General features: G+C 55.0%; 1 protein-coding gene across 1 annotated transcript in view; it reads right to left on the bottom strand.

The window, feature by feature from the left end:
- The window catches only part of MBTPS1 (membrane bound transcription factor peptidase, site 1), a gene marked incomplete at both ends in the record, with an annotated part of 34014 nt that extends 13516 nt beyond the window's left edge, over nucleotides 1-20498 (bottom strand). The window contains 11 exons of the mRNA XM_080704133.1: nucleotides 1344-1488; nucleotides 5281-5442; nucleotides 8571-8722; nucleotides 9961-10063; nucleotides 12621-12688; nucleotides 13137-13253; nucleotides 15436-15545; nucleotides 15870-15980; nucleotides 17361-17564; nucleotides 19160-19417; nucleotides 20330-20498. Of these exons, the coding sequence (XP_080560259.1) occupies nucleotides 1344-1488; nucleotides 5281-5442; nucleotides 8571-8722; nucleotides 9961-10063; nucleotides 12621-12688; nucleotides 13137-13253; nucleotides 15436-15545; nucleotides 15870-15980; nucleotides 17361-17564; nucleotides 19160-19417; nucleotides 20330-20498 (1599 nt within the window). The remainder of the gene's footprint in view (nucleotides 1-1343; nucleotides 1489-5280; nucleotides 5443-8570; nucleotides 8723-9960; nucleotides 10064-12620; nucleotides 12689-13136; nucleotides 13254-15435; nucleotides 15546-15869; nucleotides 15981-17360; nucleotides 17565-19159; nucleotides 19418-20329) is intronic.
- Nucleotides 20499-20756: the final 258 nt, after the last annotated feature.

The raw sequence follows: 20756 nt of genomic DNA, 5'->3' as shown, positions 1-20756 counted from the left end.
GGAGCCACGGACCAAGAACACCCTCCCCAGGGAGTCACACATCAAAAACAGGCTCGAGAAAAGCTGCAGAGCAGCATCGCTGCGCCTCAATGCACTGAAGAATGAGGCACAGGGATCGAGGGCTAATGGGTACCATTTCTTTATGGGATGATGGGAATGTTCTGGAAGATGCTGGTACAACCTTAATAAGAAAACCCACATCACCACTGAATCGCACAACTTAAAAGGGTAAGTTTGATGGTGCAAAAATGACATCTTGGTTTGTTTTTTTTTTGTGTGGTACTAGGGATTGAACCCAGAGACATTCTACCTCTGAGCTACACTCCAGCCCTATTTTTTAAATTATTATTCTTTTAGAAACAGGGTCTCACTAAGTTACAGAGGGCCTCACTAAGTTGCAAAGGGCCTCATTAAGTAGCCGAGGCTGGCCTTGAACTTGGAATCCTCCTGTCTCGGCCTCCCAAGTACCGGGGATTACAAGTGTGCGCCACCACACCCAGCTTACATCTTGATTTTTAAAAACCTCATGAAATACAAAAGCAAGACAGATGTGCCAGTCAGCACAGGGAGGCAGGCTGTCCCAGAGCACTGCCGCAGGTGGCTTGCCCAACATGGCGCGCTCAGGGAGGATCTGCTTGCACACGCCGAGATCTGTGAGGGTGTTCCCACCCTGGTTCTGGATTTCAACCCAGGGAGCTTATGTCAGGAGGTAATCCAGGAGAAAAGACAACCACACGTGCCAAGGTAGTGGAGTGCTCACAGCTGGGAGGCCCCTCGTTCAAATTACCATCCATCAACTTGACATCATCTTAAACAAGCACTGAAAGCACACCAGTGCATTTTAAACTGTTCACGATATAATACAAATTGAGATAAAGATAGCAAGATCTTGCTTACACACAAAGATAACAAGAATATGTATTTCAGATAAGGGCTGGTAACAGACCTCTCGAGAGCAGTGGTTGTTCGTGTACTGGGGCTGGAGACGAGTCCCCCCGTCTCCCTGTCCCTTGCTGTGGTAATGTCTATGCAGTAAGTAAACAAAATTTTTAAAAGCAAAATTCCTAAAAAAGACTGCACCTTCTAAACATGAAGGCCCACGTGGACTCATTAAGGCATAAAATAATACAATGGGGCCTGGAGTTATAGATGAGAAACTGATAAAGCCAACTGATTAACTATTCAGGAACCAAACTCACTACATGCCAAAGTAAAAGAGCGAAATTGGTTTCTTTCCTTTCCGGCCTGGCTTTTCTGCGCAGCACAGGGCGTGGCCAGGCCCCAGGCAGGTGGAGCCCGTCCCTCCCAACCGCAGCAGGGGCTGGGCCAGGGGAGGGCGGCACCTTATCCACGATTCTTCCTGTGACTCCCATGCCGTTGAGGATGGTCACGTTGACGATGGTCGGCATTCCCCCGTAGTAGATGGGCTGCGAGCAGTAGGGCCACATGTAGGGACACTCGGTCAGGTCGATGTAGCTGGGGCTCAAGCTGAAACGAGGGTGCGGTGTTAGAGCGGCCGTGGACAGGGATGGAGAGGAGCCGCCCGCAGGCCGCCCGCAGGCCGCCCTGGGGGCCTGGGAGCTGGGGGAAGGGTTAGAGTCTAAGCCTGTGCTTCTGCGCCCCTGCCCGAAGGGTCCCCTTCCCTTGTGGGTCCACTCTGGGTCCTTCCGCACAGGCACCACGCACAGCTATCCCCTCATCTCAACTGGGTCCTGAGTCCTTCTGGCGAAGCCCTGAGCCTGGAGCGGTCCTGGGGCTTGGACAGAACTGGTGCGGACAGTAGCATGTGGACAGAGACCAGCGGAATGAGACAAAGCCCAGGATGGATCGAATAGATACGAAAACCCAGCCATGATGAAGATGCACACCACTGAGGCAAAGATGAGCTTTCATCTAAAGACACAGAGCTGCACAAAGCAGGTGGCCACTGGCAAAAGACAGAATTAGTAACCTGGGTGTGCTGGGGACACACAGGAGGTGTGGGGCCTGGAGTATACCCAGTCCTGTGTATTTAATTCCGGAACAGGTCTTGCTAAGTCAGCGCACTGACCTTCATCCACAGGCCTCCACCTGTGATCCTCGTGTCTCAGCTTCCCAAACACTGAGAGTACAGGCATGTACCACCGTGCCCAGGTAAAAAATAAAATTAGGTCCTTACCTCACACCAAATATAAAAATAAGAGTCTGAATGGATCAGGGAGTCTCAAGTAAGCAGAAGAAAACAAGCATTCACAGAAAAGATGGGTGAATTTTACCTCACTCAATAAAGAAAAAGGCTTTCAAAGCCTCAAAGTTCAGAGATGGCAGCGGCAAGAGTCTAACAAGTCTGACAAGGCAGACGAGGCGGCGTGGACCTGCGATCCCAGCCAGCTGCAGACCGTCCGCACAGCGTGCTGCCCGGGTGTGGACCAGTGGCTGAGCACAGTGGCGCACCAGGCCTGCAGCTCTAAGGGGAACACGCTGTCAGGGGGATTCCAGGATACTGCTAGGCGCCGAAGCTCACCGCAGAGTATCCCCACTGTCCACTCCTCTGTGCAAAAGGAACCGGAGCCGGGCGTGGGGGCACACGGTTGTAATCCCAGTACTCGGGAGGTTGAGACAGGAGGATCTTAGGCTGGAGGCCAGCCTCAGCGACTCAGAGAGGCCCTCCACAACTTTCCAAACAAAAAGAATAAAAAAGGGCTGGGTGTAGCTTGGAGGGCGAGTGCCCCTGGGTTCCATCCCCAGTACCACACACACAAAGTAATGAAGCGCAAGCAAAGCACACGGTGTTCCTACGTGGGTGTGGATGCAGGCTCTGGTGCGGGCGGCCAGCCTCACAGCCCTGCAGCATTTTCCACCCCAGTCACTCGCAGCAGTCAGCCAGGAGGTGGGAGAAATAAAGAGTAGAAAAATCATATCAATTCCAGGGTCTCGCTAAGCTGCAGAGGGCCTTGCTAAGTTGCTGAGGTTGGCTGTGAACCTGCTTCCTGTGTCCTAGGCTCCCAAAAACTAGGACTACAGGTATGCGCCACCATGCCCGGCTGCTATCAATGGATTATTACCTACAAGTAAAATAAAGATCCAGGCATCCGTATGGATATAAGATGTGATTCATAACTGAGGGCTGGGCGGGTGGGGCACGCCTGCAATCCCAGCTACTGGGGCGGCTGAGGCAGGAGGACCACAAGTTCCGGGCCAGCCTTGGTAACAGAGAGACCCTATCCCAAAAGTTTTAAAAGGGCTGGGGTGGAGCGGGGTGGAGCGCTTGCTGCACAAGGCCCTGGGCTCCGTCACAACGCTACACACAGGCTCGAGCGTGGGGCAGGAGCTCTCCCCTGCAGCAGCAGAATTCCAGTGAAGAGCGGACTGTAACTGGAGTAGTGTGGGAGGAGCGAGGGCAGCCCCAAACACGCGTGCCATGCTCCCTAGAACCGGCAGCCAAGAACTGGCGGAGGGGGCCGTAGGCGCAGGATCATGTCAAAGCGCGTCCCCAAGAGACACAGCGTGACGGGAAAGCAGCAGCTGTGCTGGGGCCCGAGCCGTGCCGCACCCCGAGCAGGAGTAGGGCCAGCAGACACCTGCAGCGCCACCCGCAGGGCCTCCGCGCTGTTCCCAGCCCGGGAGAGCACAGGGGTCAGGCAAGGCCGTCCCCACCCTCCTCGCAGGCAGCTTCAGCGCGAGGACTGCTCATGAGCAAAGCCGTCCCGACCTGTGCCGTGGCCTGCAGCTCTCCTCGCCTGCCCCCGGCGTCAGGCAGATCAGCACCGCAGCCCGGCACTCTCCCTGCGGCCAGGACTGTCCTGGACCCCCGAGCTTGTCTTGGCATCTTTCTTGGGGGACCCAACTGACACCACGCTGATCAAGTACGAAACGCAAGCAGCAGCAGGAAGGCAAACTGAGGAGCCGCCGCAGTGGGAGGTGGCCAAGCACGTGGACAGCGAGCAGAGCCCGCTGCGTGGCATGGGCGCGGACACGGGCTGCGAGCCACACTGCGCCGGGCACAACACTGATGCCAGAGTGAGCTGGGTGAGGGTTTACGGGCTCTCATGAGAGCCTTGTGAAACTTATCGTAAGCCGGGCGTGGTGGCGCACGCTTGTAATCCCCGCGCTTGGGAGGCTGAGACAGGAGGATCGCACAGGTTCGAAGCCAGCCTCAGCTACTTAGTGAGGCTCTCGGCAACTTAGTGAGACCCTGTTTCCAAATAAAGTATAAAATAAGTTTGGGAGTATAGCCCGGAGGTAAAAAGCCCCTGAGTTCCACCCCCAGTACCACCACCAAAAAAAAAAAAAAAAAAAAAAAAAAAAAAAAAGAAACTTATCGTAAACCATACTCTAAGATTATTCTAAAAGAACAGGGGAAAAACCAACAACATCAAGCCAATCACGTGAAAACGCCAGAAAAACCTGCAGAGAGCCTGCTCGTCACGAAGGGTGACAGACGGCCCACAGAGGTCAGAGGACGCAAGGCCCCACAAAGGCGGCCAGGGCCTGCGGGCCTGGACCGGACCCACGAAGAACGCAGAGTCACCGTGAGCGCCGCAGGGGACCAGCCGCGGGTGTTTTAACAGCGGGGCTGTGGACTAAGCTGGCGGCACTGGGGGAAGCGGGCAAACAGTCTGTTTTTTAAATTTTTTGCAGGTCTGGGGATGGAACCCAGGGGCATTCTACCTCCAAGTTACACTCCCAGCCCCATATTTTATTCTTTTATTTTGAAAGAGGGTCTCACTAAGTTGTGGAGGGCCTAAGTAGCTGAGGCTAGCCATGAACCACAATCTTCTGGTCTCTGCCTCCTGAATGCTGGGATTACAAGTGTGTGCCACCACGCTCGGTGTCCTCAAACAGTATTTGCAAAGTATACTTTTGCAAAATTTCTATAAATCTAAGATTTTTTTTTTGTACTGGAGATGGAACCTAGCAGCATTCTACCTCTAAGCTACTCCCCCTTCCCTATGTTTGATTATTTTGAAACAGGGTCTCACTGAGTTGCAGAGGGCCTCACTAAATAGCTGAGGCTGCCCTTGAACCGTGATCCTCCTGTCTCAGCCTCCCAAATGCTGGGATCACAAGCGTCGGCCACCACACCTGGCTAACCTAACATTATTTTCAAAGCCTCTACAAGTTGAGCCAATGAAAATCATACCTCTGTTTATATTAAAAATCAGGGGGCCTCAGCTGGTGGGCAGTAGCGCGAGCCATGCGGCCGGCAGCCCAGGGAGCGCCCGAGTGCCGGCTTTGGTGGTGGGTGGGAGGCCAGCACTTGTGGAAGCCGGCACAGGTGAAGGGAGGGCCCACACTGACCTTGCCTGGGGTTTGTAGCTGCTGAGGATCTGGTAGGCTCTCAGCAGATCCAGCTTGCCGTGGCCCTGCTCGAACATGTTGACGCCGGGGAGCCTCCGGGCAGACGCGATCAGGGCCTGCTTCACGCTGGCAGGGTTCAGCAGCTCACGTTTCTGCACTGTGCTGGGGGACCAAGTATTTGCTCAGTTCTCTTGGTTAAGAGAATGCGTAAGTCAGACAATGCTAACCGGCTGGCGTGCACACGTGCAGCTTCTGCGTGATCGTCAACCGTGCCTTCTGGGCTAGCGCCTGCTTGAGCTAAACTTACAGGTAACACATAATTTCTGACTGAGTCCACCACAGGGGCTGAGGGAGGCAGAGCCAGACGCACTGGCTTGTGGGGCAGGATGTCCACCGCCCAGGGGAGAGGGCAGCTGGGAACAAGGCTGTTTAGCAGAAGCGCACCGTGGATGCTGGAGAGGCTGCGGGCAGTGTGGCCTGTGGGAGCGCTGCCCCTAGAAGCGCCCTTGCCTCCGCTTCCAGACTCGGGGGCCTAGGTGGGATGGTCACCCTGGGTCAGGCTGAGAGCACGGAGACCCGAGGCCACTGGTGCAGCTGAGAAAACCACAACACACAGCTCTGCCTGCTAGGTACCTGGCTGACTCCAGTTCTGTGTATCTGTGTACTATATACATTTTAATCTCTACACTAAGGAGGGAAAACCAGTAGGTAAATGAGGAAAACTTACTCTCCCATGTCCCCCCCCCCTTTTTTTTTGGTGGTACTGGGGGTGGAACCCAGAGGCTTTCTATCTCCGGGCTACACTCCCAGAACTATTTTATACTTTATTTGGAAACAGGGTCTCACTAAGTTGCTGAGAGCCTCACTCAGTAGCTGAGGCTGGCTTTGAACCTGCATGATCCTCCTGTCACAGCCTCCCAAGCGTGGGGATTACAAGCGTGCGCCACCATGCCTGGCTCCATGTCCCTGTTTTTCTCAGAGTTGAGGCAGGTTTTCTAAGTGGAAAATTTGACAGGAGCGATTAATTCTTAATGGCGGAACACAAGACCTGCTGGAAGCTGCAGGTCGACAGCCGCTGCCCCTGCCGCCTATGGGCGAGCCCAAGGCTAGCTGCTCCCCGCAGCACACATCGATCGGGAGCATTCCTGACGCTCTGCCAAAGGGGTCCATCTGCCGTGGGAGACGGGCAGTGGAGCGACGGGCAGGCGCGGCTCCGTGAGGCCGCGCTCTTGCTTCCTGCTGGCTGCCCGGGCGCGGGATGATGGACCCACGCCTTCCGTTTCCAGAAGCAGCGGGGCCCTGGCTGAATCCTCTCCACTTGGTAAATACAAAGACAGGAGCGACCCAGGTAGGCCAGGCCGCCTTCCCTGCCTTCCCGTCACTCCACCCACACGGACACAGCAGCGAGGGAGGCCACATGGCTGTTTTCAAAGCTGCTCTGCCCAGGTGTGGGGCGTACCTGTGCTCCCAGGCCTTGGGAGGCTCAGAGAGGAGGGTCGCAGGTTAGAAGCCGGCCTCAGCAACCTAGTGAGGACCTGTTTGCAAATAAAAAATAAAATAGGGCTGGGGTGTAGCTCAGAGGCAGAATGCCCCTGGCTTCAGCCCCCGCCACACGCAAGGAGGCTCTGGCCTGGAAGGGAAGGACAGGGTAAGCAGATGCTACCTCTGTCAAGGGTTACTAATAAAACGACTCTTTTTAGCATTAGATGCCAAAATCAACATGTGACTCACTCACTTTTTAAAGAGATTTTATTTCACTTTATTATTATATTTTGTAGTACTGGGGGATTGAACCCAGAAGCACTCTACCTTTTTATTTTTTTTTCAGACAGGCTCTCACTAAGTTGCTGAGGCTTGCATAGACCTGGAATCCTCCTGCTTCAGCCTCCCAAGTAGCTGGGATTACAGGTGTGTGCCACTGCACCTGGCTTTAAACAGAACTTTAAATGTGAAAGCACTAAATATAATTCATGTGTGCTTTTTTTTGTTGTTGTCGCTGTTTGTTGTGTGTGTGTGTGTGGTACTCAGTACTGAACCCAGGGGCATCCTATCTCTAAGCTACAACCCCATTCCTATTTTATTTTATTTATTTTTGGGTGGCACTGGAGGTGGAACACAGAGGCTTTCTACCTCCGGGCTATACTCCCAGACCTATTTTATTCTTTATTTGGAAACAGGGTCTCACTAAGTTTCAGAGGGCCTCACTAAGTAGCTGAAGCTGGCTTCGAACTTGTGCGATCCTCCTGTCTCAGCCTCCCGAATGCTGGGATTACGAGCATGCGCCACCACGCCTGGCTTCCTATTTTATTTTAAAACAGGGTTTCACCAAGTTGTGGAGGGCCTAAGTTGATGAGGCTGTCCTCAAACCTGTGATTCTCCTGTCTCAGATTCCCAAGTACTACGATTACAGGGTGTGCCACCAGAGCTGGCTTAACTGACATGATTTTCAAGTTAGTATAGAATATAAGTTTTAAACATTCAGGGTTTTGTGTGTTATAATATAGTACCCCAAGTAAGAGCTCAGCTAGACAGAAAAAGTAAGATTTATTCTGGAGGAAAATATAGTGATAAAATGAATGCTGGCTCCAGAGATGGATGGTCCTTGCGTGGCCCAGGATGTGCGGCCCATCTGCCTGGGAGTCCAGCCCGGGAGCACCGGCCCCGGCTCCGGCGCGGGATCATCTGCTCGCTCCATCACCCAAGACAGTGAAGGCTGGCTGAGCTCCATCCCAGCGGTGAGGCAGTAAGATGGGGAAGCCGCCGCCACAGAGGAGCACTGCCAGCCAGGCCTGGACGCCGGGCAGCTCCTCAGCTAAAGCTCGTTAAAGGGGAATCCCAGCCACAGACACAGAGCGGGAACGGCCTCACCACAGACAACCTTTCACGATCAATGCGTATTCCCAGCACCATGTCTTACACCTTAAATATACACAATATAATTTGATTTTAAAAGGTGCATCCCAAGGACAGAGAGGCTACACAGCAAACAGCTGACTTTTGCTCCCCAGTTGACACTTACACTTGTTTGGAGAGAAAGAACACAAACACACATCTGAGAGTGCAAGGCTGCAGGGATGACAGCTCCCTACCCTGCACGGTGCTTTACATTTCCTCCAGCTTACAAAGGGCACGGGCACGCGTCACCCAGCCATGCCAGGAGCAACACCAGAGACAGCGCGGGTCTGCCGTCCTCGACCCTCACGCCCGCGCCCACCTACTGCCCGCGCCTACCTGCCACCCCGCAACCGGTCCTTGGGCGGGGCTGCCTGACCGTGCGCCACAACACTCACCTCACTAGCAAGGTGACGGCGCCCGCGACCACCGGAGAGGCCACGCTGGTCCCCGAGAGGGCCCGGCACCCGCCTTTCACACCGGAGCCCCGCACTCCAGCGCCGTAGGTGACGACGTCAGGCTTCACGCGCCCGTAGCCTCCCGGCAGCTCCTAGGAACAAGAGCAGCTCAGTTTCTGCACGAGGCGCGCAGGCGCACAGCCACGCGGCTGTGATGAGAACCAGGCCAGAAACGGGTTAAACAGTGTCTGCAGGAAGGGGCTGCTTTGGGTCTGAAATTCGACAGGAGCAAGCTGAGGTGATAACGTAGACAATAAAATAATCTCTAATGTGTTTTATAATAACCAGCACAACAGCAAGGCCACAAGCAATCAAAAACAGGTATTTTAAATGTACCAATAAGCCAGACGAGAAACTAGTTACTAAGACAAAACACTATCTCTGATTAAATTAAAATTACACACACATTAGAATTAGAAAATTAAATGCCAGGCGTGGTAGCCCACGCCTGTAATCCCCACGCTTGATAGGTGGACACAGGAGGATCGTGCTGGTTCGAAGCCAGCCTCCTTGGCTGGCTTAAGAGACCCTGTTTCCAAATAAAAATATAAAATGGGTCTGGGAGTGTAGCCCAGAGGTAGAAGGGCTTCCAGGAACCCCAGTACCACCAAAAAAAAAGAAAAAAAAAATTTTTTTTTTGGTACTGGGGACGGAACCCAGGGACATTCTACCTCTGAGCTACACCCCCATCCCTATATTTTATCCTTTATTTTAAAGCAGGGTCTCACTGAGTTGCAAAGGGCCTCACTAAGTAGCTGAGGCTGGCTGCAAAATGCAATCCTCCTGTCTGGGATGACAGGTGTGCACCACCATGCCTGGCGAGCACAAGGAATTTGAGTCAAAGTGTGATGGGTTACGAAGGATGATGGGCTGTAAAATCAATCCCCACAACTGACTTATGAACTTGTGGGAGTCAGTTTGACTTGGTCCAACTAAACAGAACTGTCTCCACATTAGCAGAGTTGATTCTGGGCTGCTCTTGCGTCTGCTTCTTAAGACCTAAGAGAATCACCCCACTTTGTGTGAAGGAGAAGCTTCCCTGCCTCGGTTAGGACCGGCGGGCTTGCTTCCAGCTCCCCTTGAGGGAGTTACTCAGAACCAAGTGAGAAGCGGTGCTGGGGGCAGCGCTCGGAGCCCACCGTGCCCTCGCAGGGGCTCCAGAGCCCGGCACAGCTGCGGGCGCCCACGGGCTGGTCTCTTCGAGCCATGAAAGTCCCACACCCAACCCCTGGCAACTGGGCATGTGGGTCTCAGGTCTGCTCACGAGCTGCCCATCTCTGAGCACCGACAAGCACGTGGCGAGCCACGCCGAGGTCCCAGAAGAGCATACCCAGGTCGTCATGCCCCTGGAGGAGAAGCGGGCGATGTTGTCTTCAAAGTCGATGCCGCCCACGCCAATCACGTCCATCTGGTCAGCAGGATTGTTCAGAGTGCTACAAGACACAAACACAAAAGCCAAACGGGGCTGAGAAATAGTTTAAAATAATTCAAAGAATCCTCCCAGGAAGGCCGAAGGGTCTGGGGCCTCCCCGGAGACTCCAAGCTCAGCACCAAGAGGCGGCCTGAGCCTAAAGGTCTAAGGCTTCACGGGTTCTTCTGTGACCGACGTGCCGTCCTGTGAAGCCCACTCTCCCTGTCACCTTCACCGTGCCGCCCCCCTCGCCACCTGGGCACGTGTGGGGCCTGGTTCAGGACTCCCTGCCCCGGACGCCCCAGCAGGCGCCAGTCCACCTTCTGCCAGCCGCCTTGCCACTACAGAGCCGGATCAGACAGCGTGAGGACCGCTCCCCTCCCCGTGCCACGAGCCCCTCAGAAGAGCAGAGCGGAGCCCCAGGCCCCTCGCGTTTGCCCTGCAGTGCACTACTTCACCACTGATGCTACAAGTTTGCGTGAATTCAAGGGACAGAGACCAATACGGGAATCATTGACAGAGCCTCCCACCGAGGTCGGTGAGGGACCGCCACCCCTCCTCACGCTCCCTGGCCTGTGGATCCGCTAACACCCGGTGTGCTTCAATCTTAAAGACCCAGGAAGGCAGCAAGAGGGATGGGCTGGGAACCAAGAAATCACCACTGGTACTGAAGAGGAGGCGGCTGAGCACTGCCGGCCCCATGGAGTCCTGGGTACAGGACACAGAGAAAGTGATCCCGGCAAGGGCACCCAGAGGTGCAGGCAGGAGCGCGTATCCATCCTCTGACCCACGCTGGGAGCAGCCCTTCGCTGCCCAAGCTGTAAAACCGTGCCCGCCACCAGCTGGCCACAGGTATGGCCCGCACGCTGCTTGCATCGCGCTGGCGTCCTCACTCCCCTTGCTGCCTCCGCCTGCCCTGGCGCGAAGCTCTCGAGCACAACTGCCCACACAAGCCTCTCAGGAGGGCGGCGGGTTTGTGGTAACAGTGGTAACAGTCCACGAAAGCACAGACAGGTGTGAACAGAAGGACTGACAGTGCAGAGAGGAGAGGGGATCTGAGATCAGGAGGAGGAGGAACGCGGGCTGGCAGGAAGCCAGAGACTGGCTAGAGTCGGTAAACCGCAGCCGGCCACTCAGGCAGCAGCTGCTGCACGGAGCAAGTCCTACTGGAACACGGACACGCTTGCCAACTGGTGTATCTGACCCTCTACAGGAGCTCGCCTCCCCAGGGAGGGTACCGGGCATCTTTAAGAGCAGAAAGAGAAACGTGGATGTGACCTGTCAGGCAGCGTCGGGCCACTGCAGATTCTTGAACAGAAAAGCAGCAGGTTGTCTGTCCGAGCAGCAGAAGTGCAGACAAAAAGGCCAGCACCACCACCGCGCGGGTCCCCGGGGCCTCCCGCCTCCCCTGCAGGGCTAGGGCGTGGGACGCGGGAGGGCGGAGGCCTGGAGAGGGCGGCTCAGCCTGCCTGGCTCAGACCTGGTCCCTGCCTGTGCTGGGAGAGCTGATGGAAAGGCACAGGGCAGGAAAAGGGACGAGGGGGCTTGTGACTGGATGACAAGGGGCAACCGAGCCGACAGCCAGCGGGCGAGGGGGACACGACAGTGGAGAAGGGAAAATCAAGTCGAGTTGTGGGGAAGAGCCAGCAGCTGAGGGTCTCGGCCTCATACGAGGGGACAGGTCCACGCACCCGACACACAGCTACCAGCGGCGTGTCTTCTGACCTATGAGCCAGCACCTCTCACGGCCGACCCACCTGCTGGGCCTGGGCACAGTGGGTATCCCCCCATCCAGGAGCCAAGTGCATGGGGTGAATGAGCCGATACTCAGCGGTGCCCCGCGCCAGCCCGGGGAGCTCGTGCTCCGCTGCTGTCTCGCTTCCCTCTGTGGTCCCTCAAATCCACTGTCACAAGACCCAGCTGCACCATCCAGGTACCCAAGCATTCCATTTCAGGAGCATCACAGCGCAAGAAATCATCCATGTACGTTATCAACAGAAAGAAAACCAGAGAGAGAAAACTGAGAGGGCCGAGCAGACACAGCGTGCTGGTGCGTCAGCGGCTCGCATCTCACACCGCCAGGCCTTGCAGCAACCAGCACAGAGGCGCCGCGTACCTGTGATGCACCCACACCCACCCACAGCTCCCGCGGTGCCGCTGCTGTGCCCGCCAGGCCCCGCTCCTCTGCCCCTCACCGGCTCCCGGGGACCGCACCGACCTTTCCCGGAAGAGCAGGTGCCCCATCTCCCCATCTCGTTTTCTCTTGACCCCAGGGTTTTGTGCGCGCTGGGCCTCAGGACACTCAGAACCCATTTCACTCTAAAAGATTCCCTCTCCTGGCTGGTTGGGTGTGGGAGCAGTTAAAAACTTTGAAACTTTAAATTAGTATTTACAGCAAGGCTTAAAAACTGGAATGGAGAAGACAGCCCTTCAGGTGAGGACTTGGGCTCATCACACATTCGGTCTGTCTGTTCACTGGTAAACACTCATCACAGTTCTAAACAGCCACAAACAAGAACACGCAGAAACACGCAAACTGACGCCACCTTTCCAGCTATTTCCTTGCTGGGGCTACTCACCCGTAAAGAGGCCCGTCGTTGCCAATAGCAGAAACCATGATCACGTTGTTAGCTGTTAACTCCCACACCTACAAGATGTGCAAGCGCTTATTTAATGAAATACACCACTTAAACCATCAACATGCGAATGTCCCTCAAGCCCCACAACGTCTACAAACAGTCCTAAAAGAGAAGAAGTCCCTGCGAGTGCAGCACTGGCCATCACGGGTCGGCCTCGAAAAAGGACAGATCCAGATGGGGGCTGCGGGTGCCCGGCACAGAAAGGCTTGCTGCCTGTGTTCAGGAAAACATGGCGTGGCAGGGTTGGGTACGGAGGAGTCATCAAGGTACGTTCTCCTGACAATACCTAATCCTGAGGCCTCCACCCCCGGAGTTGGCATGCCAGCCACTAAGGTCCTGTCACTACCATCTGTCTGCACAGAGGCAGCACTGCCTGGCTGAAATCCCCCAGCACTCTAGAAATGATGCGGAAGGGCAGGCGTCACCCCATGCGGAGTCGGGAGCGCCGCGACCAACCTTGTCAACAAAGGGATGGTCCATGAAGTCGGGACCACCAATGCTCAGGTTCAGCACGTCAATCTTCTTTAGGATGGCGTAGTTGAAGGCGTCCAGAAACCAAGATGTGTAAGATACCTAGTTAAATCACAGCAGCTCTCTTAGCCTTTCAGAGTCTAAGTGCCAGGACGGTTTTTATTTCTAAGGGCAACATACAGACTCTTCAGAGCATCAAGTGTCTCTCTCTCCCACTTTGTGCTACTAGAGTTGACCCCAGGGGCATTCTACCTCTGAGCTATACCCTAGACCTCTTTTATTTGGAAAGAGGGTTTCATTAGGGTGCTGAGAGTCTAAGTTGCTGAGCCTGGCTTCAAACCTGAGATCCTCCTGTCTCAGCCTCCCAAGTACTGAGATTACAGGTATGAGCCACCATGCCTGGCTCAAGTAATGCTCTTAATATCTTTCTTTAAAGTAACTTAAAAATCAGAAATAAATTCCAAGTACAAATAATGCTTTGGCATGTAAAATACTTGACCTGGAAATTCCAGGTCCTTGGGGCTGGACCTAAGGTTGGGGCTATGGTCAGCACGTGGGCTTCTCTCCAGGCATAATGGACAGCTTTACTGTGCCGTCCTAGACAGAGCCCCAAACTCCTAACTGCCCACTCATGAACGGAGCGTCCTAAGGCGCGCCTGCTCAGTGAGGACGTCAAAGCCTTCACGCGCCTGTCCAACATTCTTCCCCTGAATCGCTGAGGGACGCGGCCGCAGCGAGCGCTCCACAGCTGCCGTCTCGGATGCTCCTCCTCCTCCTCTCCTTACATGTTAGTGTGTGGTGGATCATCAATTATGTTTTAAATTAAAAAAATTAAAAAAGAGAAGTATTATAACAATTAAGAACTGTTTTTAAAAGGCTCTTAAAAGTGAGACTACGTACTTATATTTGCTTATATATGTAAAAAAACTCCTAAGAAGAGACCATGTGGGAGCTGTGGGGAGCGAGCTATGGGGCTGCTGCAGGGCAGGTGGGCATCCCTGCCCTGATTTTGACAATAAATGTTTTAATTTTTTTAAATTTTTTGTGGGTCTGGTTATGAAACCTGAGGGCATTCTACTTCCAAACTACATTCCCAGTCCTTTTTTTTTTTTTTTTGCTGTACTGGGGATAGAACCCAGGGTATTCTACCTCCGAGCTACACTCCCTTCCTATTTTTTCAGTCTTTTTATTTTTTGAAACAGGGTCTCACTGAGTTGCAAAGGGCCTTACTAAGTAGCTGAGGCTGTCTGCAAATTGCCATCCTCTGGTCTCTGCCTCCCGAATGCTGGGATTACAAGCATGTACCACCATGCCCGCCCTCTATTTTTTATTCTTTATTTTGAAACAGGGTCTCACTGAATTGCAGAGGTCCTTACTAAATAGTTGAGGTTGGCTGTGAACTGCGATCCTCCTGTCTCAGTCTCCCAAGTACTGGGATTACAAGTGTGCCCACCACATCTAGCTTGAATATTTTGAGATATATATCAACTAGTCAAAAATTAAAATTTAGAAACAACTATTTCTATAAATTGTTTCCAAAACTAACAACAAGGTGACAAAACTTATAAATTCACATAACCCAAGGCCACGCGGGGTGCTGGGGCACAGAGGCCGGTACAGTCTCCTTCCCCCAGTGGGAGGAGCCAGGGAGCCAAAACACAAGCAGGGACCTCTCCTACGGGGTGGACACAGCGCACGGCGGCCTGAGGCCCTGGGCACCCCGGGGGGAGAGGGAACGGAAGCTGAGGGGCCACGCACGCGGCGGCCTCTGTGCGAGGTCTGCTGCAGGCTCCAGGGAGGCCAGTGAAGGTGGTGGGGGCAGAGTGACCATGGCCACGGGAGGCGCAGGAGGGGACGGGGGTCACCCAGTGTCACTACACGCACTCTTCTCAAACGGGTGTGTTCTAGTGCCTTTTTTTTTTTTTTTTTTTTTTTGCTATGGTCAGGAAGGAGCTCAGGCCTTGTGCATACTAGGCAAATGCTCTACCAGCCCTGTCTTAGTACATTTACATTTCAGTGTTGATTCCTTTAAAGTTTCAGGCATCGGGCCGGGCATGGTGGCGCATACTTGTAATCCCAGTACTTGGGAGGCTGAGACTGGAGGATCGCACAGGTTCAAAGCCAGCCTCAGCTACTTAGTGAGGCTCTCAGCAACTTAGTGAGGCCCTGTTTTCAAACAAAATGTAAAATAGGTCTGTGAGTGTAGCCTGGAGGTAGAAGACCCCTGGGATCCATCCTCAGTACTGCAAAAAAAAAAAAAACTTTAGGGGTCCTCAACACCTACCTGATTGTTGGTAAAGACCCTGAAGATATGAAGTTCTGCATCTGGGGCAAAGCCCTGGCATTCCCTCATGCTGGCGATCACACCCGCTACAAACGTGCCATGGCCCAGCCCTGCACCGCCAGGAAAGAGAAGTCCCGTGAGACCTCGCACGCGCCACGAGCCGACCATCCCACACAGACCCGCGCTCAAGGCCGACCGGAGCCAGCGCATCCCCGGCAGCCACCGGCCACCGCGGTCAGGGGTGCCCTTCCCCCAACTTCCACTGCCCGGCTTCCTCTCAGGTCTTCGGCAGAGCTCCGCCATGACCAAAGGCACTGAGACAACCTGGGTGTGTCGCTCAGACTGTGGGGTCCCCAACGCGTGGGAAATGAGCCCGTGGCTGGTGACCGCGGCGGTGGGCGGCCAGGCCGCGTCCTCACACACGGGGGACCCACCGTCGTCCAGGGTGCGCTCGTTGGTCCAGTTGGTTCTCTCCTTCACGTTCTTGAAGTGGGGGTGCTTCTCGCTCAGCCCAGTATCAAAAACAGCAACTCTGACGTTAGCACCTTATTAAAACAATGCACAATGGTGTTGAAGCCATCTTTCTGGTGTTCTGTCTATAAAATGCATTCCTTCCCCAGACCCACAGGGAGCAGCAAGCCAGGAAGGCCGGCACCCAGGAGCGCCAGGCCAGGCCAGGCCAGCGCAGGACCAGCAGCCTGAGCGGAGGACGAGCGAGCAGAGTGCGGGACTCCTGGCTCCGCTCCGGAGGCTCCCCCGCACTTCCACTCCCCGCTCCCTGCTGCAGGCCATCAGAGCACAGCAAGGGGCGCAGGGCCTAGTCGGCAGGGTGGAGAGACACCCGCCGTCCTGCGTGACAAAGGAGGCTGCGGCCTCAAGGCTGCTGTGCACACTTTTCTGTAATGACTTGTTTCAGAGACTGGCCCAAGCCACCTACAGACAGGCTGGCTGGATTGAGAGCTTTATAAAATGTCAAGGAAAAGACTGGGCGTGGTGGCCCACGCTTCGAATCCCAGCATTTGGGAGGATGAGACCGGAGGATCGCGGTTCGCGGCCAGCCTCAGCTATTTAGTGAGGCCCTTTGCAACTCAGTGAGACCCTGTTTCAAAATAAAGAATAAGAAATAGGGCTGGGGATGCAGCTTGGAGGTAGAATGCCCCTGGGTTCCATTCCCAGGACCGCAAAACAAACAAAAGCAGAGGCGGCAATCACTGTAAGAACATGCCTGTCTTGCAGGCGGTTGCCAATGTGTAGCAACATGGCGAGGGGCGGGGGCTACAAAAGTCGCAGGAGAGGCGGCGCTCCGAGCCCAGGAGACAGGTGGAGACGCCCGCACCACCTAGCTCCGAGGGGCAGGACACTGGCTCATAGTAAACCAGGGCAAAAACTCAGGTGGGCTAGAGGGGGTGCTGTGCCACTGTGGCTCAGTGAGGAAGAGGAAATTCTTCCTGGCCGTGAGCTGTATTTTGTAAGATCCACGCGGGTTCATCTTCTGAAACAGATGGTCCATGAGTGGACAGTTGGTCAGCCCATCATCGTCCACACAGGGCACCAAGGGAAAAACTAACAGTCCCGGGACTGCTCCCAGCCAGGGTCCACCTCTGAACGCGGCCTCCCCGACAGACTAGTCCTCCCTCTGCAGGCCTGTCACCAGCTCGCCGTGAGCAGCGCTGAGCTTGTCAGCGTCTGTGCCGACCAGGGAGAGCTGCTCCCCATCTGGCCCTTCTGGCCTCAGAAAGGTAACAAAAGAAGACGCACTGGACAATGGGCAGCCGCAGAAACAGATGCCCAGCACAGCAGGAGTGAGGCAGGCAGCCGACCATATCCACCTCGGAAACAGCTGGAACAGAGCGTCGGCGGCAGGGCCACAGCGCCAGGCCCTGGAGCCGTCCCCGCCCGCCAGCCCGGCCACCGGCAGCACGTACCTGTGTACCCCATCTGCCAGAGCACGTCGGCCTGCAGCGTCTGGGCGACCTGGCGGGGGATGGCTCTGAGCAGCCGTCGGCTGGAGTGCCGTCCCGTGGCGTGCCAGAAGCCGGAGCCCAGGGATAGGCTGGCTCTGCGGAGGGGCCGTGACGACTGCCACTTCTGGCTCCACCGGGTCTCATTGCAGGGCACGACGGGGCCGGCTAGAGTCAAGGGAGAGATGGTGAGAGGCAGAGCGGGAGGGCTGCCATGCTGCTGCGCTCCGAAGCCATCGCCCAAGGCCCCTCCCATCCTAGCAGGCACAGGGAGCCTGGAAACACAGGCTCCTGCCAGCTCCGCCGGGGAACTCATTCCCGCTGACCTCCCTGCGTGGCTCTGGCCCCTAAGTCAGCAGCAGGGACAAAGGAGAGCTGCCTAGTAGGAAGAAGGTTTGGACCAGGGAGGGCATCGGCGCCACGGCCGATACTTCAGATACGATATCTGAAGTATCACACTTTGATCTTTACTCTTCTAAGAACTATTTAGAAAAACTATTAAAAGAAAAGCAATTAAAGTGGCACAGGGACGTGATTCGCGTCCTCTGAGTAGCGTGCAGGGGCCAGGGGCGATCGGCCTGGGGAGAAGGGCATCATCGCGGGCGCTCATCAGAAAGCCAGGCATCTTCATCATGTGTTTAGATGCTGCTCAAGTGGAAGCAGGCTGGCTTTGCCGATGGCCCAGGGGACAGAATCGAGTGCAGGGGACCCAGGGAGAAGCAGATTTCTGTCCTCACTAAAGCCAAACCTGCCAGCAGGGCCAAGAAGTGACCGCCCGAGCTGTAGAGCCGCTCCGGCTCCCCACGTGCCTGGTTCACTGTATCAGCGAGGCGGGCTGTGCCTCCATTTTAGTGGTGAGAAACAGTGAAACTCTTAAGATGAAAAGCAGTGTACTGCCCAAGGTCACGGCTGGCCACGAGGACGGGCAGGCCGGGAGGTGACTGGCTTCCTAGGGGTCGGCCAGTACAGGCAGTGAGATGAGTAGAAAGGAGCCCCGGCAGGACGGCGGAGTTCCTGTGCGAAAACTAGGCATGTGTGTGTCTCCTAAAAGAGTCCAGAGCTCTCTAAAAATGAAACAGAACAAGAACACGGCCTGGCAGACACAGCGTATGCATCAGGCCCTCTGCTCCGGGTCTGGCGGGCTTTCCTCTCCTGCCACGAGTTTAGGGCGCCACAGCTTGTTAAGGAGGAGAGTGACAGCCAGCATCTGGACTAGCAGAAGCAGCCCGAGGGTCAAGCCCCGCAGGACTCGAGCTGGGGCCTCACTGCCCGCTGCTTCCTCTCCAGAGACGCCCAGAGACTCCAGGCAGAGCATGCCGGGCAGAGGAGGAGGCACGGTTACTTCTCCCTTTCAATGAGAGACACGGCTGGGCAGCCGGAGAGCAGCGTGTGATCTGGCTCTGATGAGCGGGAAAACCTTTCCCTTGGTAACACAGCTCTGGAATATGAGGTGCTAACTACGCCGCTCATCGCCGTGGCTAAGCTCTCTCTAGCCCACTGGGCACAGTGCAGGGAGCCCTGTCTGGGAGCCAAGGAGGGAGGCACGGCTGCCCAGCCAGGAGGCTCCATAACAACAACAAAACCCAAGGCACCTTAACTAGACCCAAGAGGAGCAGGGGGCGAAGAGCAAGCCGCTCCTTCCCTTGGGCGCAGGAGGGCTGCGGCCCCCAGGTGCTGGGGCGGGTCCCTGCTACCACTGCAGCTGCCAGGGGAGCACTCGGAACCTGCCCGGGGCGCAGACTCCCCCAGGCCCCACAACTCACATTCGGCGAACTTGAGGGAGCGGAAGACTTTGCGCTGGGGCGTCACGCGCTTGATGTTTGGGTGGTCTTCAAGCGTGAGCAGCCCCGCCTTCTGCCTGTCTCGTATCTGCACCACCTCGAAGTCGCTAGGGTAGTCGCTGGATGGGTTGTTCCGAGGCACAATTCTCCAGCTGTCTACCTCGCTGCTCTTCAGCGCGCTGGAAATAAAGGAATTCCTAGCTTTGGCTGTAAAGTATCCGTTGAAAGCCACAATATACTCTGAAACCAATGACCACAAATAAAAATGAGAATGTAGGAATACAATACAGATATCTCATCTGATACTTAACTGGCATAAGAAAAAGTATGTATCTAAATGGCCACAAAACATAAAAAAAACTAGTTCAAACGCCCCAGACAGCAGTTTGCAGAGCTGAGCTAAGGGCTTTATTTATTTATTTATTGGTGGAACTGGGGTGGAACCCAGGGGCTGTTTACCTCCGGGCTACACCCCCAGACCTATTTTATACTTTATTTGGAAACAGGGTCTCACTAAGTTGCTGAGAGCCTCACTCAGGAGCTGAGGCTGGCTTCGAACCTGCGATCCTCCCGTCTCAGCCTCCCAAGTGCGGGAATTATAAGCCTGCGCCACTACTCCCGGCTGAGCTAAGGGTTTTAAGTGATTCTCCTGATCATACACATTACATGGTTCAAAACCAGACACTCACGATTTTTTTTAAAAAGCAAGTGTCTACAGACATTTGAAAATACAAGAAAGCAATAAAGTTTTTCAAATAGGAAAAAATAAAAAGGAATTCAGAGAACCCAATGTTCCGTTAGTTTATTGTACTGCAACAAACTAAACTGCGGGGTGGAGGATCTGAGGCTGGCGCTTGGTTGTCCCGGTCTGACCACTTGAACTTCAGAGCACACATCCGCACCGCCACACCCTCCCCGCACAGCGGCACTCGTCCAGGGAAGCGAGCTGCAGGTCAGTGACGCAGAACGTCTACTTCCTGAGCCATACCGCTTACTGCACTGGGAGAACAGCCTGAGCCAGGCAGCACCCAGGGCTGTGCCCTCGTGCCACTGGACACCGGCTGTCGAAGAGGACTCTCCGCAAAAGCTAGTGTCTGAGGGTGAAAGCAACAGGTGGGAGGTGCTGGCGCTTACGGCCTGAGACGGCCTTACCCGACTCCACGACGGTCGAGGAGAACTCCACCTTTAAGGTCAGGTGGGAGCAGCCGGGGCACGGGACCCTCTCAAGGGACTTCTTCTCCAACCGGTCACCCAGATGTTTCTTCCCACAGAGCAGAACCACCAGCAGAAGCAGCCAGATGTGGACGAGCTTCATGGTCATGAGAATATGGTCATAAAATCACATAAACTGGAATCGCGCGTTTCTTCCTCGATCAGGAGTGAATTTCCGGTCTGGCTGAGAGCTGCGCGTTACTGCTCAGCCATTACAGTCTTGTCCAGCGCGGCTCAGAGTCCAGCCCCATGGCCCTGCGTGGCTCATTTCTTTCTCCGCTTCTTCTCCATCGTGGGCACGAGGCTTCCCTCATTCGGGCCGAGGCGACTGAGTCCTGAGCTCCATTTGCACCACGATCAACCCAGC

Source organism: Muscardinus avellanarius, assembly GCF_963383645.1.
Source record: "Muscardinus avellanarius genome assembly, chromosome: 10".
Lineage (NCBI taxonomy): Eukaryota > Metazoa > Chordata > Mammalia > Rodentia > Gliridae > Muscardinus > Muscardinus avellanarius.
The sequence above is the reverse complement of the archived record's forward strand: the minus strand, read 5'-3'. Positions and strand labels throughout refer to the sequence as shown.